Source organism: Tauraco erythrolophus, chromosome 4 (assembly GCF_009769465.1).
Source record: "Tauraco erythrolophus isolate bTauEry1 chromosome 4, bTauEry1.pri, whole genome shotgun sequence".
NCBI classification, from domain to species: Eukaryota; Metazoa; Chordata; class Aves; order Musophagiformes; family Musophagidae; genus Tauraco; species Tauraco erythrolophus.
The window spans coordinates 60344909-60370987 of NC_141468.1; the positions used below are offsets into that span (position 1 = coordinate 60344909).

The 26079-nt window shown below is 51.1% G+C and overlaps 4 protein-coding genes across 5 annotated transcripts; 2 read left to right on the top strand and 2 right to left on the bottom strand.

Moving 5' to 3' along the window:
- Positions 1-274: 274 nt before the first annotated feature.
- NOL12 (nucleolar protein 12) lies at positions 275-3844 on the bottom strand. 2 transcript variants are annotated; one of them, XM_086610226.1, is made up of 6 exons: positions 3769-3844; positions 3563-3668; positions 3304-3352; positions 2815-2957; positions 1741-1841; positions 275-1100 (listed from the first exon to the last, which is right to left on the bottom strand). In XM_086610226.1, the coding sequence occupies exons 1-6, from the start codon at positions 3840-3842 to the stop codon at positions 929-931; spliced, it is 645 nt and encodes a 214-aa protein (XP_086466352.1). In that variant the 5' UTR covers positions 3843-3844; the 3' UTR covers positions 275-928. The 2 variants fall into 2 exon arrangements, with proteins under 2 accessions (XP_086466352.1, XP_086466353.1); XM_086610227.1 differs by lacking the exon at positions 3304-3352 and having other exon boundaries at positions 3563-3672.
- A 1495-nt stretch (positions 3845-5339) lies between these two features.
- LOC104380263 (arf-GAP with dual PH domain-containing protein 1) lies at positions 5340-11978 on the top strand. Its single transcript, XM_009987718.2, has 11 exons — positions 5340-5451; positions 6453-6583; positions 7489-7580; positions 7670-7752; positions 8486-8598; positions 9365-9511; positions 9926-10009; positions 10353-10415; positions 10925-10996; positions 11484-11715; positions 11803-11978. The coding sequence occupies exons 1-11, from the start codon at positions 5358-5360 to the stop codon at positions 11829-11831; spliced, it is 1140 nt and encodes a 379-aa protein (XP_009986020.2). The 5' UTR covers positions 5340-5357; the 3' UTR covers positions 11832-11978.
- A 3328-nt stretch (positions 11979-15306) lies between these two features.
- LOC104380264 (urotensin-2 receptor-like) lies at positions 15307-16426 on the top strand. The gene has a single exon (XM_009987720.2). It carries the CDS (start codon positions 15326-15328, stop codon positions 16424-16426), a length of 1101 nt encoding a protein of 366 aa, XP_009986022.2. The 5' UTR covers positions 15307-15325.
- Positions 16427-18924: 2498 nt separating this feature from the next.
- On the bottom strand, positions 18925-22421 carry LGALS1 (galectin 1). Its single transcript, XM_009987717.2, has 4 exons — positions 22375-22421; positions 21022-21101; positions 19487-19658; positions 18925-19099 (listed from the first exon to the last, which is right to left on the bottom strand). The coding sequence occupies exons 1-4, from the start codon at positions 22381-22383 to the stop codon at positions 18956-18958; spliced, it is 405 nt and encodes a 134-aa protein (XP_009986019.1). The 5' UTR covers positions 22384-22421; the 3' UTR covers positions 18925-18955.
- Positions 22422-26079: the final 3658 nt, after the last annotated feature.

The window sequence follows — 26079 nt, forward strand, 5'->3', positions numbered from 1 at the left end:
GGCAATTAACTGCTGACAACTGCACCAGCCCTGAGGTAAAGGGCAGCCTCTGCTGCTCCCATCCCGGAGGGCCACACACATACAAGCAAGGGCATTAGGGCATTTCATACTCCTCTGAGCTATCGCAACTAAGATCGGCATATTCAGCAGACAACAGAATGAGCCATTCCTGCTCTGGCTGGCTCTGTGTTACCACAGAAATAGCTCCTAGCTATTCCACTTCCCAAGCACCAGTGGATTTCAACATCCTTTAAGCACCAGGAATCATCTCCCATTTTTCCAGCTGGTACTGGCATTAGCACAGTTGCTGTTGTGCTTCAAGTAAGTCACAAATCCTTTTCTCTTGGCAAAATGACTTCATATTTATTCACAAAGTTACTAATTTTCACCTGGCAAAGGTACCAAACAAAAAGTACCCCTGCATTCAGGTGTTGCACTGGAGAAGAAACACAAGACAGGACCACACCATGTCTCTATGGACAAAGGATTTACTGCACAGCAGGTATGTCAGGGCACTGATGCAGGAGTCGAAGTAGAGCTCTTTGGAGTCTCATAAATTGCCCTGACAACGTGCTTGTTGCACTCAACCCCCAATCCTCTCCTTTATTAAAAGCCAAGTATCAGCTCTGGAAGGCGAGGCCCAAGGACAGAAGGGTTATGTCAAACGGAGAATCTGACCCCCAGAAGTTTCTAATTTAGAGACTCTGTGGCACCCAGATGCTTAGCTGGCGATCACTGAAGAAATAAACGGGGAGAGTGTCTAGACACCCTGACTAGTGCTCAGGAGATGAGAAGGGCTGAACAAGGCTCGCTGCTGGTCAGAACGTCAAGTAAACAAGGCCCTTGCCCATGATGAAGGATCTCCGAAGAGCAGCAGGCCACAGCAGGAGCACTGTTCCAACTGCTGGTTCAAGCACTAGTTTCTCCATTAATCTTGGTCGTGGCCTATTTTGCCTGTCAGCCTCCGTCGCTGAGTCTTAGTAGTTCGCCCTGTGCTGGATTTCTGGATTTTCTTCCGTGGACCTTGCCCACGTTGGAGTCTCTTTCCTTTTGTCTTTTTCCGGCTGTGCATGTGCAGCGTGGCAGTGAGAGAAGAGATCCTGTGCAGGACAGGAAGAGAGAAAAGTTTGGGGAATGAAGTCTGCAGGAGCAAGACAACACCACAGCAATAGCAGGAGAGCCCTGTGTGGCCCAGCAGGAGCAGACACTAGCCATGACAAGCCCCAGGGGAACTCCACTGTGCCAGGCAGGCATCATTCTGACAGGGCAGGAAAACTGCAAGTCTACATGTGCAACAACAATCAGAACGAATTTTCTGAGCAGTGGGCTGGTCAGCCACCAGAGTTAAGCGATTCTCTGAATGCCCAAAGCAGCTGTAAATCCTGGATACTGAAAAACTGGAGAATGCCAAAGCTTTAGAGTCTTTTGACCTTCAATCCTAGAGACAAAACTCTGCACCCTGCAATATCTGGAGAAGGACTAGGTAAACAGTTCAGGACAAAACCCGCTCTGCACCACATCCTCCTCCTGCTGCCGCTGTCACCAGGGATTAAGGCAATGAGAAGCGAGTGTCCTGGGCAGACCTGTGCTCTGCCAGTGCCCTCTGCTGGCTCCTGCCCACGCACACCCGGACAGCACAGCATCCCCTCCCTGCAACCACAGGGCTGGTCTGGGAACGCAACATTCTACTGATCAGCTTGCAGAGTCTAGCACCAGACAGTTCAATGAATTCATACATACTTTTCAGACAGGAAGGGGTTTCTGGACTTCTTGGGCATTGTTTTTACAGGCTTGTTCACCACCTCTTCCGCTTTGTTCTCTTCTGATCCATCACTTTTTTCCTTAAAAAGGAAGCAAAAGAGAAAAAACACATTATAGCAGGCAGTCTTGCCATTCTGGTGTTTCTACTGCCTTCTTGGTTTGATCCTGTTTTGTGAACCATCTAGTCATGGATGAAGTTCTTTTTAATGCTCCACGTTCCCTGCTGTCCAAATCTCAAGGTTTATTACTGCAGACCCTCAGAAAGGGACAACCAGTCAGAAGAACTACAGTAATCCACCCTAAGACCCAAAAACTTCAGCATGATCTTAACAGCCATGCGATTGAAGCCTAAACTATGAATTGAAGGCTTCAGCTTTTTTCTTAAATTACTATCAAAACCTCTTTAAGTGAATTTTCAGATTAGAAGATGGCCTTAGAAATGTAAAAGGTTAACACAATTCCCTAAAGAGTTCAAATCCAGCCATGAGTCACGAAGATCAAAAGGATCAAGTCAACCAGTGCCTGAAAACCTCTATGAAACAAAGAGGAGATCTGAGTTACAATATGTTTTGAGAATAAAAGCTACCACAACCAGAACTGAACGGTTTCCTTATTTGCAGTCCAAGCACAGGATTAGAGAGAGAGAAACCTCTCCTCATGCTAATAGTACTTTTTCCTGGACAGGACACAGTAAAGAGGTTGAGGATAGCCCATGCAGCAAAGTCTGAAATCTTGCTGCTTGTGTTGTATTGGCTTTTAAAATACTACATTCTCCTCATTCAGTCCTGTGATGCCTTTCACTTACACAAAGTCAGCTGGGACTAGCACAGGATTCCAGAAGGTCTGGAGTGAGCTGTTCACGTAGGACATTTCCTCCTCTTTAGAGGCCCAACATAAATTGTGGAGGAATGTGAAGTTATGACTTTTTCCCTTTCATCCCTGCTCCTAGCCAGCTGCATGTCTTTGGGCATATTCAGGCAGCACCAGGCCTACCTAGCCAGCCTCAAGAATGTTTACAGCTGATACAATCAGAGAAGCAGCAAGAGGCTTTACCATAGGGGTGGTCAGTCCCAGCTGACGTGCCCCTGAGAGGTCCAGGTCACTGATGGTGGTCACTGTTACAATGTGGTTAGGGTGATCAATGTTCACAGACTCTGTTCGCGATGTCACCAAGTGCTCCAGTTCATCAGCCTCGTCTGGGGAGATAAGAAATCCTGTACTGTAAGGTGCCAAACTTTTCACAAGATACACTCATTTGTTCTTGCAGTGCCATGCTGAGGGAGGACCCAGCCTTTGCACACAGGGTTAAACGACAAGCATAAAGGGCAAGCTCCTTCTCCCAGCAGCGGGGACCTGCTAACATCTTAGAGATGCCCTCCTGCTTGTTCCTTTCTGTACAACCCACCTGAGCCCTGTCCCACCAGGAGGTCACCGACCAGATCGCTGCTTTTATCACCCAGTCAAGGGTGTTGGACCACAGGCACCCACCCCCCACCCCTCCCGCAGCCGCGGGCCCAGCGCCCGCGACCGGCCAGCACGTACCGAGCGCCTCCTCCCTCTCGCTCAACATCTTCAGGTACTCCTGGTGCCGCTGAGGGGGGGAAACAGGTCACTGAGGTGCCTCTCCCGCTCCAGTCGCCCACCTCCGCCGGGGACGGCCCCCATCCCCCTGCAAACAGTGCAGGAGATGCCCGAAGCCCCCTCTCGCCCCACGGCCTGGTCCCTGCGGCCTGCCCCGCTCCTAGGTCGCCGCGGCAGGAAGGGGGGACCCTTCTCCCACGGAGGGTGCGTGCGCGGGTACCTCCTCCTTCATCTTTCTCTGCTCTTCCTTCAGCTTCCGCTTGATCTCCTCCAGCGCCGCCTTCCTCCGCTCCACCTTCCGCTTGTGGAAGCCGGTCAGGTACTCCCTGCCTCCGGCAACACAGAAAAAAAACAAACCCGGCTTTAACGACTCCCTCGCCAGGGGATGCTTCTCCCCCGCACCAGGGCCCGCCTGCCCGGCCTCACCTCCGGCTCTTCTCGTCGAAAGTCACAACCAGCCGCCCCTCACGGCCGCCCAGGCCCTTCTTCTTGCGACCCATGGCGCTACCACGCTGCCGCTGCCACCGCCCGCCCCTTCCGCCGCCGCCCGGCCGTGAGGGCCGGCCCCCTTCCTCCCCGCCATTTCGTGCTGCTGTACCGCGGGTGCTCTCGGAGGGCTTGTTTCCTTATGGAGTTCCGAGCGGGTGTCCCTCGTCGGCCGAGCCGCTGTTGGGCTGAGAGCGGAGCGGCCCCAGGGTGTGAGGGGACCCCGAGCATCACCGGCGGTGGGCTGTGGGGTGAGCAGGAGGAGGCACACGCCAGGGCCGCTGCCTGGGCTGTGGGGTCGCTTGAAGGAGCAGAGCGGGGCCGGCATCGAGTCCTCTTGTCCCATTACTGTGTGGGACCTGCGTGTGTCCCTTCACCTGCTTCTGGTGCACGTTTTCCCCCGAGCTGGGGCCAGGAGAGAGAAGCTGCTGGCCTGGGCCTTCCAGGTGTCTGCTGCCAGCCCTGGCATCCAGCCTGGTGCGGTCAGTAGGCTCCTTCAGGCTTGGGTGCCTCTAGCTCCTCCTGCTCTTCAGCTTCTGCTCCTCTTCATCTTCCTCCTGGCAAAAGGCTCTCGTGGCTCTGCCTTGTGCAGCCAGTGTGGTACCCCGTGTCTTGCCCCCACATCTGCTCTGCCACTCGTCCAAGTATTTTACATATGCATCTCTATGACAAAGGTCACTCCTTAAAATATTTAACATCTGCATTTCTTCAATAAAGGTCTGAGTGTTTATTTTAAGCTATTGTCATTGCTTGGTGTTGGTGGCACCTGTGCTGCTCTTAGCTGGGGCGGGGTCAGGAGGGGATAAGGCAAACGGGGACTGGTCTCAGCTGTGACACTGAGTTTCCAGGATACAGCACCTGGCTGAACAGCCATGGTTTCTGTAGCCCATGATGGAGAGGAGTACTGGTGTGAGGAGGTGGGGGCATCAGGTCTGCCGTGTTTTTGGCTGCTGGCTTGAGTGACTTTGGCTGAACTCTTGAACCTTTTTTTCCCTCTGGTCGTTGCCCTAAAAATGAGTGTAATGCTTGTGTGGTGGCCAGCTGACTTTGGTGGAAGCTGCTGACGCGGTGGGGGGGCAGCCAAAGTCAACCCCCTCACCCCACAGAGTGTGACGAATCCTGGCACAGCCTAGTGGCTCTTGTCCAGCGCCGCCTCGCCTTTATCAGCTCTCTTGCTGCTTGTGCTCTTTTCCTGGCCTGTCCTTTCACCAGCAGAAATGCGGAAAAACCAGTTCTGTGGTTAATTGCTGCACTTCCCTCCACGCCCATGGGGCAGGTCTTCTCCTCCTCCTCACTTGCAGTCTGGGTGCACTTCAGCCTCTTCGTCCCTGCTCAGCCGGCTCAGGTGCATTCAGTCTCCACACTCCTTCCATTAACCTTACAGCTTCTCCTGCCTTCTCCATCTTCTACCATCTGCAAGAGCTTCTGGCATCTCCTTCTCCCTTGGGCAACCCAGTGGGTTGGCCCACAGGTGCAGAAGGCACAGGCAGCTGCTCTCCCTGCCCTGCCCAGAGGGATAGCATTTGGACATGATGGCTGGAGGCAACGAGAGGAGCTTGAAGGCCCTGAAGGAGGTGTGGAGAAGAGCAGAAAACTCTTTGTGTGCAGACTGTGGGAAGCCAGGTGAGTCCCCGAGGGCTGCTGGAGGAAGAGTCAGAAGCAGGGAGCTAGGGCTGGTCTCTAGCAGTAGTTTGGTGCTGGCCGTCTGACTGCACAGGAGCCTGGGGCAGAGCGGGAGGAGAGGCATCACTCTGCCTGGATATTCACTTCCTCTCCCTGGAGGTGAGTTGGCAAGGGAGGGGGGAAGGAGATGCTGCCAGGCCGCTGGTGGGAAGAAGGACGGGAACATAGTAGTGCCAGATGAACAGGGGCTGTGTAGCTGCAGCACTGTGGGTTGTAGTCATGTCAGATCTCGAATAGAAATCGAGGTCGTGCCCAGTCAGGACCTGACAGGAAAGTTCCCAGTGAAATCCTAACTGCTGCAGAAAGAAGGCATGATTCAGGAGGGTATTGTCTCCTCTGTGACTCAGCTCTGAACTGACAGCCTGCCACAAGCACCTGAGACTTCTTTTACTGAAGGGCTTGCCCTCTCAAAAGAGTATCCAGTTTGAGGTCCTACAGGTGCTGCTGAAAACACCCATTGTAGTCCTGCCCAAGGGGGCATGTGGAGTGTACCACTCAAGCCAAATTAAGACTGGGTTAATTAGTACCATTTTACCTTCTTAGATTCTCCCTGGAGAATTTTTGATTCAAGGCTGCTTTTCACTTGCTGAGCTAAATACTGTTGGAGGTTTGTTGTGTTACATTAAACAGCTCCTGGATTCTTTTCCTAGAGGTGATTTCAGTTTAATTGTGGGTAACCCTTTATACAATGTGAGTTCACAGAGCACTTTGGAATTTTTCAAGGTTTGGGTCAATAGAGATTCAGATGAAGTGGTTGAGGCAGGGGGAATGAGAGACTAATAGCTATGCTTTTTCCTGCCTGTACCTTGGGTTTCAATCAATCAGATCAGGTGAAACTGTGGTCGCACAGCTCTCTGTTTCTCCAGGCTATCTTCTCTGTTGAGGCACATCTTCCATGGGAATTTACTATCTCTATTCATACCCTTTTTTTATGTCCTCAGATCCTGACTGGGCATCCTCTACTTTGGGTGTCTTTATATGCCTCAGCTGCTCGGGAATTCACCGCAACATCCCTAGCATCAGCAAAGTCAAATCCCTGAAGATGGACCACTGGGATGATGCTCAGGTGCAGGTGAGATCTTTATCCCCACTAGTATGTCAGGCGAGTTGGGGCTAGGCCATACACTAACATGTCCTGGGAAAGTCAGTCCTTTGGCCCCACAGAGTTGGAGATTTAATCTGATATGTAGTCCCTTTGCTACTCATGCTCTGGATACTTAAGTGAGGATAACTCCCCATAACCCACTGGGAGGGGGATGACGCCTTGCCTTATGTGTCTCCCTGTGTCCTGTTACTTTATGGCAAATGCAGAGCTCTTGTAACCTATCTTGCCAAGGCTCAGGGTCTTCGTTGCTCCGGATTACTAATTTCCCACTTGCTAGCACCATCCAGCCTCAATGTCTCCTCTTGATTTCAGCAGTCTGAGGGGAAAATCTTGGGCAATTCTGTGCTCCGGGAAGAGTTTCCAGATATAATGTGATCTCTTGAGAAAAATGGCATTTATGGGAACTTGACTTCTCCTGTTACACCTCCCTCAACCCATTAATCTTCAATGGACGCAAAAAAAATTTCTGGAGATCCAAAGAAAATAATCTATGTTTTGCTGCTCTTTAGAGAGGAGCGAAGAGGTTTGGAATGTTCTCCCAGATGGCATTGCAGAGATGTTGAACTTGGTCTCCCCGGAGTTGTGGGTCATGGCAGCAAATCCACTGAATGCGTGTACACCCAACCCCATGGAAGTGACATTTATGGCCTTCTGTTGATTCAGGTGCAATCGGTGTAACTTCTGAGAGTAGACAAGACCTTTGAGACCCACCTTTCTGTAGCCAGACTTCTCTGGGATGTTGCAATGGACGAGAAAGAGAATGCTCCATTAGAGCTTCATGTGCATCTAGCCCTGTAGTGTGTCAGGAAAGAAAAAGTGCAGCGTGAGTCTGCATCAAAGGGAAGGCACTAACTCTTTGTCTAACTCTGCAGTTTCTGGCCAAGCATGGGAATGCTGTGAGTAAAGCCACATACGAAGCTCACATCCCTATTTACTATTACCAGCCAACCTACAATGACTGCCAGTAAGTTGCTACCTACAGAAGAAAAGGGGGAAGGGCAGTTCTGGGTTCCTCTAGTTTGTTTCTGAGCTACCTGTCACCTGTTTCCCCAGAGTGCTGCGAGAACAGTGGATACGGGCCAAATACGAACGCAGAGAGTTCACTGAACCAGGAAAACAGCTGCCGTATTCTGATGGTAAGAGCAGAGCACAGCACCAAATTGTCCTGTCTGTTGCTTTCACTGGAAGCTTTTGAGCACCATGAGGAGAAAGCTCATAGTGTCAGTGTTGCAAATCCCACACATACTCCTGAGAACCTGGCTGGTACTTACAGGGCATTGTTTTAGGGGAATTTAAATTGTGGGCAGTGTAGGTTGACACTGCCACGGGTTGCTTCCAAGCCTGGTATTACCAGCTGGCATTGTTCGAAGGCACTTGCTGTCCTGGTGGACCCAGACCTCTGCGGTAAGGAATTTCTGTCCTGCTGCATGCCACCCTCTCCAGCCACAGCAGTTGTCTTTGAAATGTCACTGCCAGAGCTGTGACACAAGGCACTGGAGCCCAAGGATCTGCAGGGTCAAATAGGAAGAGTTCTGATCTCACTCCAGGGTCTGCGTGGGCCAGGACTCTGGTATTCACCAGAGAGACAGCTCATGCTGTTAGAGGAAGTAGTGAGAGTTGGACTACGAGGTGGGAAGCATCTGGAAATGTCTTTTGGTGATTGATTATCTGGGCTGCAAACCCGGGAACACAACTATCTTCAGCTGTAAGTCAGAAGTGAGACCTCTCCTTCCCAGTGTTTGCTCTCAGCAATAGTCCATCATGTGCTTTATCCCAGAGGCATGACTGGGACTCCAGGCATGCAGCTCTCTGGTGCCTACTGTGTGTGTGTGGGGGGGATGCTCTTAAAATTTGCCTTTCTGCTCCTAGGGGTGAAGGAAGGTATCCTCTGGAAGCGAGGCCGAGACAACGGGCAGTTTCTACCCCGCAAGTTCCTCTTGTCTGAGAGAGAGGGATGTCTGAAGTATTTCACCAAGCAGGATGTGAGTATGGTGGTCAACTCCCACCTCGGTGCATACTCCACCCAGGGCAGCAGGGTTATGGAGATGTTTCCATTTCCTACATATGTTTCTGAGGTTGCCTTGCTCATCCCAGGCCAGGGATGATAACTGAAACATGTCACTGAGGAGAGAGGTCCCCTTCCTACTCTCTAGGTGACATTTTCCCCACATCCTCCCTTTGTGCTTCCCTGCTCCCTTCCCTCACTGCTAATAAAAGGGCTGATCTTTCACTTCACCCCTATCTGTTTGCCTGGCTGTGTAATCCTGCACCATCCCTGGAAAGAGCCTCACTGTGCTGTGAGCCAAGCTGGCAAAACCCCATTGGCTGGTTTGTTTTGAGGAGGGCTACTCTTCTGCTAGTTCATCTCTCTGAAATGAATGCAGCAAGTGCTAGTATGCTGTTGCGAGGGAGGGAATGGCTTGGAGGAGAGAGGAGCAGGACTGGGGTCTTTCCTTTTGGGGTCAGTTAGCCTTTAGACTGGCTCAGCTGTAAAGACAGATGCACTCCTAGTGTCTCACTGGCAGTTCCATAGTAGTCACAGCTCAAATCCAAATTGGAGGGACTAGGCCACTGTTTGGGCTTGAGCATGCCACACAGTGAAGGGAGTGTCTACTACAACAGTTTTGGTGGGAAGGAACAGTTAATTGCCTTTTAACACCCTCTGACCCTGCCTTATCCCACTAAGTCAGCTCAGGTCTCTTTCCCACTAGGAATGCTCATGCGTGACCACTGCCATTCTGTTCTCAGGCCAAAGAACCCAAAATCAATGTTAAAATAGATGTCATCAATGCTACGTTCCAGCCAGTGAAGATTGGGAACCCCAATGGCCTGCAGATCACCTATCTCAAAGACAACAAGACCCGGAATATATTTGTCTACCATGAAAGTGGAAAGGTATCTTGTTTTAGCATCAAACACTGCAAAACAATTGAGGTGATCTGAGAAGCTGATAGTCTGAAGCACAGGTACGATGGGTGTGGGTGTGTGTGAGTTGCTGTAGGTAATGAGGTGGGGATTCTGGCCCTGTGTTTGTGTGAGAGTTTTGCGGCAGGGAGCAGGACAGGAGCACTGGCCGAGTCAGTTTGCATAGGAGGAGCTGCTGTAGAAGATGTGCAGATGTGCCACCTGTGCATGCGGGGAATGGGTCAGCCATGCTGGCTGTGTGCGTGTGAAGGAGATGCTGTAGGTGCTGGGGAGGGAGAGCTGGCTGTGTTTGTAGTTAAGATCGGGTTGGGTGCAGCTGGGTAAATTTAGATGGCTCACTGTTGCTCTGACAAAGCTTTCTGTCCCGTCCTTTTCCGTTCTCAGGAGGTAGTGGACTGGTTCAATGCCATTCGCTCTGTGCAGTTCCATTATCTGAAAGTGGCATTTCCCATTGCCAGCGATAATGAGGTAAGGCGGCACTAGAGCGCAGTGCTGAGTCTCCTGCTGGTACTCAGTTATGTGATAAAAGAGCCCATTAGTTCCTGTTAGATCCTCAGGTACGGAAGTGGAAATAGCAGTGTTTAGATGGAGGGATGAGAAAGTGTGTGTAAAAAGGCCTGCGATGGCCAGAGAATAACCGCTCTGCTGTTTCTGGGCACTTTGGAGACAAAAGTGACTCCTGGCTAGGCAGTTCTGTGAACATGAATTTTAAAGGTGGCTGAATTTGGGGGAATAGAAGGAAGGGTGGAGGGGTGAAAGCGAATAGCAAAGAAACGTGACTAAGTGAATGTTACTCTTGCCTTTTTGTCAGATTAAAAATCGGCTGACAAGAAACTTCCTGAAGGAGGGATACATGGAGAAGACTGGTCCCAAGGTGGGCTGCTGTGGGAGAAAAAAATCTGTCAGGGACCTGCCAGAGAGCCACTGACCTTCCCTGCTTCAATTTTTTTCTCCTACTGTTTTCCCATTCCCCCCTGACCCTTTAGACACTCGTGGGAACAGTGTATGTGCACCAAGGGAGGGGAGAATAAAAGGAAGGGGAAGGACACATGTGAAAGTAGATGGAGCCAGAGTCCCTGCTTTCTCCCAGAACAACAGATCTCCCTGCATGTGTCTGTGTGTGCGTGACCTTACAGGTATTTAGCATCTAGATTTCTCCTGTCTCAACTCTGGGGTCCTTCACAGAAGTCCAAGAGTTGAGGACAGCAGTTGGGTCTGAAAAACCCGATAATGATCCCCACTCAGCTCAGAAAGGGTGAGGAGGAGGTTGCTGTTAAGGCAGGGGCTTGGTTCAAGTGGTTGGGATGAATTTTGGGTATCCTTTCGCACTGCTCGCGGCAGAGGGCACTGTCCCCTTACATATGTCACCTCTTCCCTTCACAGCAGAGAGAGGCTTTTAAGAAGCGCTGGTTCACGCTGGATCACCGCAGGCTCATGTACTTCAAGGACCCTTTGGTGAGGGGGAGATCTGACCTCTGGCAGTTGCAGGCAACAGTGCTGAGGGCACGGTCAGAGTGCAACCAGAGTCTTTGCTCTGCAGTGAGGGAGGCTTGCAGGTTCCCCAGCTGCTCTGAATGGACTCTACGTTTTCCCTTTCCATCCCATTTAGTTCATCCCACGCTTTCTGTGTTTGTTTCACTGCCTGCAGACAAGGGGAACAGGGACGGTGTAAAGGTGGTGATGGGGAGGAGAGCGACACGGGGGTGACATGGAGAGACAGGAGCAACAGTTCGTCTCGAGATCTACGCTCTTAAATTTTCTTTCCACTGCTGTCTTTGATCATAGCCTCCCTGCTCTTCTGAAGCCCCCAACCACTTTCAAATCTTCTTGCTGCTACATCCCTGGTCCTCATCCACTCTCCTCCTGTCCTTAGGTGCACTGCTATTATTCCCTAGTTCTTCTGGGATTCTGTAAATCCCTCTTTGTCCCTCCTGATGTGCAGGATGCATTTGCTAAGGGCGAGGTATTTGTGGGCAGCAGAGAGAATGGTTACAGCGTCCAGAAGGGATTGCCTTCAGGGACACAGGGCAACTTGTCTTGGCACTATGGCCTCACCATTGTTACCCCCGACCGGGAATACCTCTTCACCTGCGAGACAGAGACTGACCAGCTGGACTGGTTCGCAGCCTTCACTAGTGTCATCAACCAGGCCATGACACCACAGGAATATGCAAGTAAGTGTCTGGATGTTGTTTCCTTCCCCTCCTGCCACTCCAGCTCAGGGTATTGCCGTAATCCACCACCTTTTTCCTTCACTACAGTTGAAGCCTACTTCAAGTTTAAATCCTAGGAAGCCATGTGGGAACCTCGCTATGACTCGACTCTACCTGGTCCTGTTGGATGGGCTGTAAGGAGAGGAGAGGAGATGAACAACAGAGAAACACAGTGCTCTTGAAGCACCCTCTGAAGCGCTTTTTTCCCCATAGACAGTCCACTTTGTTCTGGGGACCAAATTAAGCTGCTTCCTTTCAAGTGCAAGATTTTGTGAGTCTGACTCCTCAGTGCAACCTGTCACTGTTAAATCACTGTGATATGACTGGATGCTGGCAGCCCTTGCCTGTCAATTGGGCCTTGAAAATTTGGCACTTGCTGTATTAGACATGGAATCTAGCATCACTCTTGCATGAAACTGCAGACAGCCTACCTACCTTATGCAAGAAAACAGCTGTCTGGCTGGAGCTACACCCCACTGGGTTGCAGGGGCTTCTGGACTAGGAGAGACTGTTACTTTACAAGAAATGGCTTCTCTGCTGGCAACAGAGATGTGAAATATCTAGATATTTGATCAGTTGGAGCTGTAGTTGAGAAAGGCCACTTAAAAGATGTAATCTAACAGCCAAATGTGAGGCCTGTTTCCTCCTGCTGTGTGTGGTTTTGAAAGCTTCTTCAGACCACATTTGTGCAGAGACCTTCCTCTGATTCCTACAGAGCAGATTGAGATCTGCTTAAAATCAATTGTGCGTATATATGTGTCTGTATGTGGATAATGTGTGTGTGTGTGTGTGTGTGTGTGCATGTAACAAAAAGTGGAAGGTGGAATACTGCCCTAGGTAAGATGCTGTAAGGGATATTCATGCCATTGAAGTTCAGCTGTCAAATTTGAGTCTCTGGTCAAACCAATGGAGAGAGCTTGGGTCCTGCAGAGAGCAACTTATGGTGTGTCTGAAACAGAGTCCAGACTCTGTTGTCTTTACTACAGCTTAGGGGCTGATGTCTAAAGATGGTAATACATGGATTTCTGCTCCCTCATTCTCTGTATGTCGGAGGCCTGGCACTTTCATTTTGCCTGATATGTTACATATGTATATATGGTATATCACATACATATAATTTTATGCAGTAGTATAACAGGGAAGTCTGTATGTTCACGTCCTTCTAGTAACAGTTAGCCCTAACCACTAAATCAACCTATGATTCATATCTTAAAGATCATCTCTTAAAGCTGTCCTGGGAGAGCTGCATTTCCCATGCTGGAAGAACCAGCTGAGTTCTGCTGATGAATGCAGTATCTGATGTGGCTGCAGTTTTATGTGGGCAGTGTGAGAGTAGGCATGTCGTGTGTTAAGAGGAGCTACCTGGAATTAATGAGGCAAGCAGTATTTTAATTAGCTCTTGAAGAAATGAATTTTTAAAATCCCGGTGTAATTTATTTTAACTTTCTAAATGAGCTGAGCTGCTAACTGCTAAGGCATGAGGTCATTTCTTGAAAAAAGAAGCCATGGCTATTCATTGCATTTCCTTGGGCATGTAGACTCAATCTTTCCATCAGAGCCCAATGGGTAAAGTCATTGTCTCCTTCTGCTCTCTGAACACCCCTCTCTGTGCTGAGACCACCACAACCAGTTGGGAACATCAGCTTCCTGCATGAGAAGCAGGATCACTCATCCTGCTGCCATGGCGCAATGGAGCATTCCACCCAAAAGTATATTTTCACTGCAGTTTGCTGATCTCTCCCAGTTAGGAGCATGACTGTCCTAAAACCCAAAAGCCATTGCAAAGTTTGTGTTCCAAAACAAAGTGCCTTTCAGTTCTGATAACATGAAAATGGAGCAGTCCATTTAAAAAAAAGCTCAAGCCCCATCTAAACAACCTGAATGTTCAGTTCTCCTCTGGGAAGAGCAGTAGAGAGAGTGACCCAGACATGTCAAGAGCTGATGGAGATAACCCAGAGGGAGGCCTCTCGAGTTGCCTCCATCATCCCTGTATGGCACATCCCTATGCACTATACACCCACTTCTGTGGCACGGTCGTGCTGAAGCTGTTGCTGTGGCATGCAGCACATTGCTTGGGAAGGTGCTTTGATCCTACTGCAGTGAGGGCAGTATGGATGGGATGCTCCCTTCTTTTATTTGCTGCTGCGTTATCGCTGCTGGAGATGAGTGGAGGCATTTGACTTGGACACAGCAAAGCTAATACACTGATGACGTGAAAAAGTGTGGCTGGAGTGGCTTGAAAACCCCTCTGAGCAGAGCACATTTAGTAATGGAGCATCTGTCTCCGCTCTGCAAATTCTGTCCAACCGTGTCTGTTTCCTGAGACGAATGAGGCCCGGATGCGGGCAAAGAAAGAGCCGAGTAGCTTTGCTCGCAGAAGTGTGGGGGCATAGGTGTCATGTAGTGATACACCGCTAGAAGGCAATGATGCCTACCAAACAGGCTTCTGCTCCCTGTTCTGTGGTGAGGCAGCAGGTTCCCGGGGTTCGAGGGAACGAGGGGGAAAGCTTTGAGAAGGAGGATGGTCTTTGGGGAAGAGAGGAAAGAGTGAGTCTAAAATATGTAGCCCTTTGAATCTCTAGGAGCTTCCCGCTGACTGGGGGACAAGGGTGGAAGAGGGTCAGGTCACAGAAAATGTGAGATGTCCTACCATCTGGTGGGCTTGCTTGCAAACTGGGGGCTACATCCATTGTCTACACCTCAAGGGGTCTTGATGTCCAAGGAGAGCAGTGTGACAGCTCCCTGCCTATTGTGCTTTCAGGGCTGGCTCTTGTTTCCCTTCTAAAGCAATGGTGCAATGCTTTTCCCTTTTGCCACGCTAGGGAGTCTTGGCTTTTCAGGTATATCCTCTTTCAAATGAGGAAAACTGTGCAAGGGGAAATGAGAAAAAGAAAGAGAAAAAAAGAACAAGAAAGAAGAGGGAGCCAGAGGAAGGCACTGGGAAAGAAGGAGCACATCTGCAAGAAAGAGGAGGAAGCCAACTTGGCCTCTCAGCTAGTGCCTAAGAGCCTGGTATAAACTGGGACTGCCTTCACACCGGCGTGTGAAGCTCTGAGTCAGACACATTCCTCCATGCAGTGGGCAAGGCAACTCTCCAGGGGCTGGTTCAGGGGGGCAGAGCCCACCTCTTCAGAGTCTCTCTGAGCTGAGAGGACACAGACCTGGGAGAAGGAGAAATCCACTTGTCCGCTGAGTCTGCTGGTTTCTGTGGGCACAGTGAACGCTGGAGAAGCAACAGGTGAGGAGCTGCTGAAGACCAGAGACATTTCCTCCTGGCTGGCAGAGAATATTTTGCACCTATTGGTCTTGAAGGGGAGGAAGGTGTCTCCTTCTCAACCCCTTGGTTAAGGAAAACTACTGGATGAAGCTTGTAATGGATAAGATCAGCAAAATGGACTGGGCAGTTGGAGGTGAGGAATAGACTTCTCTGGAGTAACCTGTGTCTGCTGAACTCTGGCCATTCTTCCCTCTCGTGTTAAGGCTAGACGTGTCCCATACAGCAAGGCGGGAAGGCAGAGGGAAGGAACAGGTCTCTGACAGCCTGACTTGTTCTTGCTTGCCCTACCCAGAGATGTCTTGTGATCCTTGCTCCATGAGCGCAAGGCCTGGAGAGAATCCCGAGGGTGGCAGCTTCTCGGAGGAAAGCAGTGGCGGGGATGATGGCAGTAGTGTGCTGGGAGGGGACAGCCCAGTCACAGGGCCGCTGGGCGCAGTGCTGCTGGTCATGTGCCTCACTGGGATGGCGGGGAACATCTACACGGTGGTGGTGGCCTCTGGCAGGGTGGCGGGGCGCTCAGCAGGCTCCTTGGGGGTCTATGTGATCAACCTCGCCCTGGCCGACCTCCTGTACCTCTCCACCATCCCCTTTGTGCTCTGCACCTACTTCGCCCGTGACTGGTTCTTTGGGGATGTGGGCTGCAGGCTTTTGCTCAGCCTGGACCTCCTCACCATGCACGCCAGCATCTTCCTCCTGACTGCCATGAGCCTGGAGAGGTACTGGGCGGTGGCCAGGCCGCTGTGGGCCAGGCAGGCCGGCAACGCTTACCGCAAGCTGGCCAGCGCCATCCTCTGGCTTCTCTCGCTCCTGCTTGCGGCCCCCATGATGGTGATGACTCAGCTGCGGGAGGGAGGTGGCCCCCACAAGCGTATCTGCGTTCCCACCTGGACACCGGTGGCCTTCCGGCTCTACCTGACAGTGCTCTTCGCCACCAGCATCCTGCTGCCTGGTGTGGTGCTGGGCATTGTCTACGCCCGCCTGGCCCGGACCTACCGCTCCTCTGCTGGGGGCTCAAGGCTGCCGGCAGCTGGCCGGGCCCCTGCCCGCCGGCTCTTCTCCAGGATCTCCACCATCGTGGTGGCCTACTGGGCCTGCTTCCTTCCCTTCTGGGCCTGGCAGCTGGCCGGGCTGTACCAGGGCCAGGCTCTGGGCATCAGCCCTACCGCCCAGGCATACCTCAACTTCGGCGTCACGTGCCTGGCCTATGGCAACAGCTGTGTCAACCCCTTCTTCTACACCCTGCTCGCGGGAAGCCACCGCCGGCGCCCTGGCCGCAGTGGGAGGGTGCAGCCCCCAGCACCCTCCCGGGAGGCCGCAGTTGTCCCAGGGGGAGACCACGGCATCCCCCTGGCTTTCGGGAGGTCATTGAGGTCTGCGGGGGAAAGTGAGGGTTGAGCAGCACTCCAAGTTGGGAACATGTCCCAGCCTTTGTCTGGGGTCGCATCAAGAAATAAAAGTTCATCACTATCCATGCCAGCATGCGGTGTCTTCCATTGTCATCGTTGTGGTGCCTTCCCCTTTATGCCTTCCCCTTTGCAAGGCTGCTCACTCTTCCCAGCTGGAGGGGCAAGGTGCTTGTCTCGGGGATCCTGACTCCATCCTCAGGTCCTTCAGCCCTTGCATGGTGGCCTCCACCTTGTGCAAGGCTGGGGAGTGGGTGGAAGGGAGCAGTCAACCTCTATACATCTAAATTATACCACTGAGGAACTCTCGCCACCCCTCACCTCCTCGCTAGCAACAGGCTGAGCCATAACAAAGTCAGGACAACAGTGAGTCACGGACTTCACAGGACCAGTGAGTCACTTCCAGAAGCAGCCACACTAGCAGGAGACCTGGATAAGGTTCATCCTCCTGTGGTAAAGCTCACACTCAGCTTTCTTCCCCTACCCTCCACAAAAAAAATATTTGAAGAGTCTTTCTAAAAAGAAGACTCTCAAGTGCAGTTAAGAGACATAATGAGATTGCCCTGAAGTACAGCTCGGAGAGGTCAGCACATCAGCTCAGCTTTCAAGATCAGCACAGCAGAGGAAGCTGCAAGGAGAGATCTTCACTGCACGTCCATCACAGCTCATGGAGGGGGGTCCTCACCACCATGTCCCTGCTGTGGTTGAGGAAATCCTCAACTCTCTGGCCTACTGAATGTCCCCCAGTCTGCCAGGCTGTGTCAACACCACTGCATAAACTGGGCCAGGTCTCTCACCTTCGGGCCATCTAGCCTAATATGGCTTACTTCTGTACAGCTAAGCTCTCTTGTCATCCCCAGAAGGAAAAGGTAAGCAGAAAGGATGGCCTTATCCATATCACACCATGGGAAGAGTCCCCAGGCTACTCTGTCCCCCAGCCATGCCTATGCACAGGGTGGCAATGTTAGATGTCATGTTTACTATTATAGATGTAGCCCTAAAGAGCAGGGTGTGATCATCCAGAGCAGACTGGCTTTGGGCAACTTCCAGCTGCAGAGCCTCAAGTTGCTTGTACACCCTAAGTGTTCCTGCCTCCCTGCTCAAAAGCCCATCTTGAGCCCTTGCCTCCAACTCATCTCTCTCTCTTCAGCCCCCCAATTCCCAGTAGCTAAGCCTCCCTCTTCATGGGTACCTGAGACACAGGACCTAGCAGAGCCTCATGAAAAATGGAGCAGGAACAAAAGGTGCTGCTGCTGTAAGAGCAAGTTCCTGTGCTCCAGCTGCTCTGCAACTGCTTAATAGGAGAAATCGTCCCAGACCTGCAGGGAGTCCTTGTAGGACATCAGTTTGCACTTTGTGTTGCTCATGTCCAAGCCTGGAAGTGAGGACCCAAAGATTGGGTCCTTCCATCTCAGGCCTACCTGGTAACTGCTGTGCACTGTGGAAAGGGCAGCTCCCACCTTTCCCATGCCCACCAGGCATAGCCTGTCCAACAACAGTAGCCATTGCTGTCAAAGTAGCATTGTACTGGCAGAGCCCTCAAGGCAGCTGCTGGCTGACACCTCAGGTAACAATCCCTAGCAAAAACTAGCTGTAACATCAAACATGCCTCATAATCTTCAGTCTCCTCAGACCCTAGCCTCAGTTTACACAGAACTGCTTAGGCTCATTTAGGCTAATATGAGTGAAGAGCATAGTGGACACATCCTTAGCATCTCACACCCCAGATGGGCTTTGCTGTCTCTCCCAGCTCCAGAGAGACCAAGCGAGGCACATTGGACAGAATAAGAACAGATCCCTGCAGTTTCCTGCCCTCATGTGCCATGGCCCAACAGCATTCATGCTTCCACAGTTACAGGAAGAAAGGATTTGGATGAGGAGCCCACTGCATGCTCCACCACACCCAGCAAGGCATCCTTTTGTACTGCTGCCCCCGTGCAGCAGTAAGAGGTCCCAAGAAGACACAGGAGAGCTCTGACATGATTAGGAACAGCCTCTAGAGGGGTGCAGGCCAAAGCTGGCACAACTGAGGACTTTCCTCTTGCTCCATGCCCCGCTAGGTTTACCAGCAACTCAAGGCTGTCTGAGGCCAGCCACAGATACTTTGATTAGTGAAAGACAGATTTCATAGATTCATCAACCCACTTTACTCAGACAGGGTAAGGTGCCAGTCTAGACCTCAAGAGTGAATGACTTGGCCTAAGGGACCCTTCCACTTTCCACTCTAGTCACATCTAGCCCCAATGTTTCCTCCCAAGACTCTCCTTGGGCTTTTCACCTTCTACCTTCCCAGGCTTTTGCCCCTCACTCTTGTCTTCATCCATGACTTTAAGGGTCAAGGCTGGCACCATGCCACCTGCATATGGCATTCCAGCAAAGTTGGCTACCCTCCTCCCCCATCAAAGTGACCAACCCATGTGGACTTGCAGTATCAAACATCAGATTTTGAGACTGGGTAGACCAAAAGTCTTATTTATTGACTGCTTTTTCTGTATCTTTGAGATAGAGGTGTTAGAGGAAGTTATTCCCAGCTGATAGACTGGAGTACGAAGTCCCCTTGTGTATCAAAGTAGTCAAAGACAGGGAGACCAAGTCGGTTAGGGAATGCGAACTGGTGACCTGGCAGGTGGACTGTCACATCATTTTGGTTGACAGCAAAAGTGATCTGCAAGACAAATGGAAAAAAAAAAAAGAAAGTTTCTACCAAGATACCCTCAAGCTTTTCCCTTTTGCTGCATTGCTCTGCCACCCTCTACTCTGCAGGGTGAACATGCTCAGCAGCATAACCTGCTCTTCAACAGCATGGTCTCTCATGAGATGCCCATTCCCTGCTCAGTTCAATAGTAACATCCCTTTGAGCTAGCTGGAGCTCACACAGTTGATCCCCACCCTCCATCACTGCTCAAAGCCTTGGATGGTGGCACCAGCCAAGCAGGTGAAGCCAGCTACCTCCTGTACAGACAGTCCTGAGACAGCTCAAGCAGTTGGATGTCCTGTGCCAAACACCCTCCCTTCACCAGGGCAGGTACAGAGCGTGCATCCCAGGCCTCACCTCTGCTGTGCCCCCCTTCTGGAAAGGAAAGACAGTCTCCCTGTGCTCTGCACCCCACTCTTCCACCTTCTTTGAGTTGCACACGATGGTGTTCACATCACCATGAGCATCAAAACGGGGGTTGAAGTGAAGCCCGAGGTGGGAAGAATCCTTCCCCAGATTCATCACAAAGCTGCAGAGAAAGACATCAATATTGTTTTAATTGATACTATGGTAGCATGTTGCTCATTACCATGAGCATCTCTGGGTCTGTTGTTTCAAGCCCAGCTGAGGATAACCAAAGAAAAAACCCTTGGCTAAACTGCACAGATTCCCTAAAAAGATGGTGCTGCATCAGTAAGGACTACTCTGCTCTGCTGATCTGATAGGACCCACAGAGCCATCCCTGGGAGAGACACCACTTAGTTTCCACAAAGCTTTTAACAAGAGAAAGGTTCTGCACTTAGCCCTGAACAGGGAGATATCCTGCACCCAAACCAGCTCTCAAGGAGTCAGTTGCTTTTCACAGATTTCCTTTCAGCCCCAAACAGATAACTGGTGCTGCACCCTGCCTGACAGCCACTGCCTTCTCCCCACCCTGCAGGCAGCTGAAATAATTTCCATGTCCTTAGCTATCCCAAAGCATTTGCAATGGCAGTGGGAAGAAGCAGCTTCCTAGCTCAGTGTCCACCTTGCCTCCAGGCCTCTTACCCAGATGAAAGGGGAAGAGTCATGTCATTTGGCAAGAGAAAGCCCAGGAGGCTTCACTCTGACACTATCAAACTTCAAAGGCACTGGGAAGAGCTGGGACATGTTTCCTGGAACACCGCTAGTGCTGGTGCAGCAGCTATGGGCTCCATCTTACCCACCAAGAGGCCCCACCAGCCACCAACCTACACAAGGGCTGGGGCTTTGCTGCAGAGTCTTCCCCATGGGGCCCCAGCCACCCTGGTCCCTGCAGATTTAGGAGCACACTTCTGCTTACTCCCACCTACTCACTCACCACCTTCTCCCCTAGCACCTGACAGGCATCTCCCACTGGATGAAAGCAAACCTGAAAAGCCTGAGACCCTCCCCTGCTGCAACATACAGCCTTTCCATTTGCACCATTAACTGGAGCTGTGGCTCAGACCATCCAAGACCTCCCAGCTGCCTGGGCTATAATCTCTTCCCGCCCAGTGAAACAAGCCACTGTAACGGTGTCCCTGTTCCCCAGCCATCTTCATGCAGGGGAGAGGATGTGGCTGCAGGGATGGTCTCAACCCAAATCTCAGTATAGACACAGCTTCCATTTCCTTTGCCCTGCACTAGAGAGGATGTGGTTACTGCCAGTGCATGCAGCTGGAGCTTCACATTTGCTTTGGCTTAGCCCCTTGGCAGCAGCATGTGTCTGCAGTGTGCATTAGGCAATGACTCACTAGGAAGCACTGCTGGTGTTAACCCCTTCCAAAGCCGCTCCTCTCCCACCCAAAGGAGGGATTCCTTCTGTCCCCCACCAACAGAAGACAACTCATTGTGGTGCCTCAGCCATGCCTGGGCAGCACAGCACAACTTACCTCTTGGCACTTGGTGCAATTTTCCCCTTGACAGTGAGGCGCTGGCCAGGCTTGAGACCCAAGTTGGTGCATACTGGTCCCTGGGGAACGCAAAGGCAGAGATGTTAGCTCAGTACTTGCTGGCTCACTTGCTCTGACTTGGCAGCATTCCCTGCTGCCTTGCAAGACAGCGCATTGCTTTGGACTGCTGGAGAGACAGGGAAGCTCCCTTCCCCTAGGACATTGCACCAGAGAGGTCCCAGAGAGTGACTCCAGTCACATGGGACATGTGCCTGATTTCCCAACCTTTCTCCTGCTGCTCTCATCAACATATTTGTATTTCACAGCAGTGGAGTATAAGTACCTGCAAGTTCTCATCACGTGAGCCCTGTCCCAAACACACCCAAGTGCCCTGTGGGTCTCACATCATCCCACACAAGCTTGGCTGTGCAGGGATGGAGCCTCCCCTCCCTTCTCCTGGGTTGGATTTGAACTTCAAGCCTTGCTTAGGCCCAGGGGCTCAGACACTTTGTTCCCAGCTCCCAAGGGCTTCATGGTTTGTTTTTGGTTGTTTTGTTGTTTTTTTTTCCTCTGTACGTTCAGCACTTGCAAGAACATTCTTCTGCTCCATACACACACCTTTCCCCACCTTCTCTCCAGGACAACTAAAACACCCTGGTAAACCCATATGTACTCATTTTCTATCACACCAGAGGCAAGGTCCTAATAATACTGAGAATCTTTCCTCCATCTCACTTCAATAAATAATCCTGCATTTGGGACACTCCCTAACTAATCACCCTCAGTCTAATAAAAGATAAATTAATCAAAGAAGTGCAATCACTCTTCTGACACAAGCATCTCTCTACCTATCCCTGACACTCACAAAAGGACACTTCTGTATAGCACATTTCCTTACAAGAAAGGGAGAGAGAATGATTCAGTGACTCATGAAAATTTCATCTAGGAAGCAAGCAGCAAGGCTGCCCAGAGGAGGAGATGCTCAGAGAGCAGTAAGTGTTACTAGAGTTGCTTCCCCAGAGCAGAGCTGCTGTAAAACAGGTTACCCCAGCTTAGGAGCCAACCCCACAAGGAGCCCCCACATATCTCCCTAAAGGGATTCTGCAAGGAAAAACCTCAAAACCACTGCTACCAGAACAAGAAATAGCAGCCACCCCTCTGTAACAGACGCAGCAGGCATCCTTCCTCCCCAGCAGCAGGCACCCAGCTCTAGCAGATCCTCTGGCACAGGGGCTGAGGAGCAGATAGAGGAGGACAGCACAAGCACTCTCACACCAAGCTGACACATTCCCCACAGTCCCACTCCATGAAGCACCATCACACAACAGCTGCCCCCTCCCTTTCTCTACTCACGCAAGACATGGTGCTGCTCTGCAGGATAATGCTTCTCTCCACCGAGGTGCAACAGTCCCAGGCAAGTAGCTGCAAGAGCCCCACCCTTGCCTTTAAATAGATGAAGAGCTGAGTTGTCCCAGCCCTGCTCCACCCCGCCCCCCACCAATCAGACCGAGGGAAGGGTGAGAGGGCTTGGTTTTGGGGGGAGCTGCCTTCTCCCACCCTCACCCAGGCTGCTCTCCAGGATGTTAAATCCAACCCTTCCAAGCAGGCTGCTGGCTGCTCCAGGAGGAGATCCAGATGTGTGTGGCCATGAAGCCAATGGAAAATAGTTTTACAATGAGTGTTTTACTATCCAACGCTTTTATCCCACACGGAAAACGGTCAGATGGATTGAGACTTGGCAAGAAGGGTCTAGGAGGAAGGCTGGGCTCTTCAGCTCTGGCTAAATCAGGAGCAGAAGAAATGTCACTGAGCACACACTCAAAACCTCTTTGTGGTTCAGGTGGAACCACAGGAGCCGAGGACTGAAGCTGGATCCAGGGTTGCCCAGCTGCACTATCAAGCCTTGCTGACCCTGAAGGCTGCTCAGCTGCTGACCCAGCCCTTACCACCCACTCTTGTAGGTATGGGAACCAAAGGAGGGAAAATAGTCCTTATTCTGCAGAATCCCTAGACACTCTGAAAACCATGCAGTTCATCTTGGCTGTAGGGCACAGCAAGCCAGGAGGAAGTCGTCTTGGAGGGGTGGGGAGGAATTATCCAGGAAAACTCAGTGCCTGGCTCTTGCACCTACCCTGGGCGCACACCTGGGGGGCTAGGGAAGAAGGGGTTGGCAGGAAAATGCTCTATCATGAACAGCCATGGGATCTCTATGTCTTTTGTCTGCCTCCATGTTCTTTTTGTGGAAAGTATGATTCACTCTGGGAGAAAGGATTCCTTTGGAAAAAGTTACCCAATTACTACATGGCTCAACTGTAATTACACTGAAAGAGGAGGGAAAAAAATTCAGGCAGTGGGCCAAGCCTGTGGCTTAAAGCTCTCCTTGTCTTGCATATTTGTCTCTAAATCACAAGACGCTTTTTGATTTCCTTAAGAGGCCCAGAACTGAAACTCACTGAAACACTTTCTTCTTCCCTTTCTATGAGGCCCATCAGTTCCCCATCTCCTGAGGCCATGATAGTCCTCATACCTCTTACCCTCGTACAGCACAATCCCAGAGGCTGTCACTCCTGGGTGTTTCCAATAGGTGCCATTGATGCCAGCAGAAGCAGCAGGGAGACTCTTCTGTTTGCTGGAGCTGGCCAGGTCACTGAGCATACCGCAACACAAGGAGGTTGGAGTAAAGGCCAAAGTGGGCTTCTCTGCTCTGACATGCCCACTCCCTCTTTCCCCCTCTGGAAACCTGCCTCAGGGTTCAACCCTTGAGCCTGATCCCTTCCGTGTGGTGCAGGACGAGGAGGAGTGCTCCATACTAGCAGGAGAAAAAGTAACTAGAGCAGCTTCCCTCTGCTGTGTACGTAATTAAATAAATTCCTTTCAACTGCAAGATTTTGTGAAACCAAACCCCTGCAAAGGACCCCAGACATCTCTCCAAGGAGAAGAGCTGCTGCTGGAGCCATGGCCAGAACAGGTTGCAGGGGTCAGACTAGGAGGGACTGTTCCCTTCCAAGAAATGGTTAGCAGGAGGGAAATGTGTAAATATTTGCTCACTCAGAGCTGGAGAAGGGCATTTAAAAGGTCAGAGGTAGAGTCCTCGTTTCGGCTGAGATAGAGCTGGTTTTCTTCTTAGTAGCTAGAATAGCGCTGTGTTCAAGGTCTAGTATGGGATTTGGTGTGAGAAGAATGTTGATAATGTACTGATGTTTGCAGTCGTTGCTAAGGCATCAAGGACTTTTCAGCTTCCCACGTTTTGCAAGTGTGCAGGTGCACAACAAGCTGGGATGGAGCGTAGCTGGAACAATGGAGCCATGAATCCTAGTTTAGGATTTGAGTTTAGATTTAGGATTAAGGCCCAAATTAGCCAACGGAATATCCCATATAATGCAACATATGCTCAGTATACAGATGAGGGCTGGCTGGAAAGTGCTTCCTCTCTCTTGGGATACCTCTTCAAGGCTCTCGCTCTTCTGGGACTGTGGTTTCAGGACTTCTCTGTTTCAGGATCACTAGCTGGGATGGGCCAGGCATTGGTCAGTGGGTGGTGAGCAATTATGCTGTGCATCACTCGGTTGTATATATTATTATCATTTTTATATATTACCATATATTATCATATTTACTTTTTATTTTATTTCAATTATTAAATGGTTCTTATCTCAACCCATGAGTCTCCTTCCCTTTTCTCCTTTAATTCTCTTCCCTATTGCCTGAGGATGGAGGAGGATGAGCGAGTGGCTGCTGTTAAACCACAACAGGGTGACAAAATCTAAAGCTCCAGGATCAGTGTCCTCACAAGGTATGGCTGAATTCAGGGAAGGGAAAGTCCCTGCTCACCATGATGGCACCCTGGACAGGGATGATATCACCAGCTGCGCTGACACCTGCTCCACCACACTGAAGATGCAGAGGTGCTTACCTGTTATTGTCAGGAGCAATGTGATGTGGGAAGAGCCACTGTGGGCTGAGAAAGTCAGAGCCAGGTCGATTAGAGCTGGCAATCCTCATCTCCCATCACCTCATTCCCTATCAGTGTGTGGAGGGTCAGCCAGCTACGGGACGTGCCAGCAGGTTATCAGCCCATCTGATCTGCAATGGATGGAGATGAGGAAAATAAGGACAGATCCCAGCAGACCTTGGTGGCACAGACCTATCCCGCTGTGTGGGAACTCAGCAGTAGGATAGGGCTCTTCTCCTCCACCCTTCCAGCCAGGCTCTTCCTCACCAGGAGAGCTCTCCTGCATCACATTGCAAATCCTTACTTTGTATTACAGCGAGAAACACTGATTTGCATCATACCTTGGAAGCAAAAGATCTTCTTTGTCCAAGACAAAGGAAGCGAGTGGACCTGATGCTGTTGCTGTAAACAGTGTCCTTGGCCATGCCAAACTCTTGGCCAGAGGGAGCCACAAGTGTGGAGAAGGGAGTAATGTCTGTGGGATATTACTTCGGCAGTGCCTCATCTCTGGTTATGAGGGTGAGGCAGGTGGTGTTTGCATCTGCATCTGCGTTCTCCAAACTTAGATTGTGTGTCCCAGGCAGGATGGGGCCAGCAGAGCCAGCTGCCATGTCAGGGGCAGACCAAATTCACATCCAGCACATGTGTGCAAGGCCAGAAATCATAGCAAAGACCCCACCAAGCATGTCCTGTGCTGGGGCTTAGGCATTCTGCTCAAATCTTGACCCTGAGCACCTCCTCTGTGGCCTGCGCTTCAGAGACAGCCTGGATCCTGGTAGACACTTACTGCCCTCTCGCTAGCCTTTCCTTGCACAACGTCCCTGTCTGTCCATTCCTTCTTGGAAAGTGCAAATTGCCTTTGTGTGGTGAGCAATCACAGACAGTCCTCAAAGAACTGCTGCTGCCTTTGGGGCCTGAGCTCATCCCCTGATGCTGGCTGTGACCCATCATTCCTTCAGAAGGGACCAGACACCCCCATCTGTTGCAAGGGCTGCCCATGATTTTTGTTGTAGCTCTTCTCCCAGCTCCTCTGCCTTCTTCCTGCACTCACCTTGACACCCAAAGAGCCCGTGCCGATTTCTCCATGCTGAGATCGCACGGTTTCT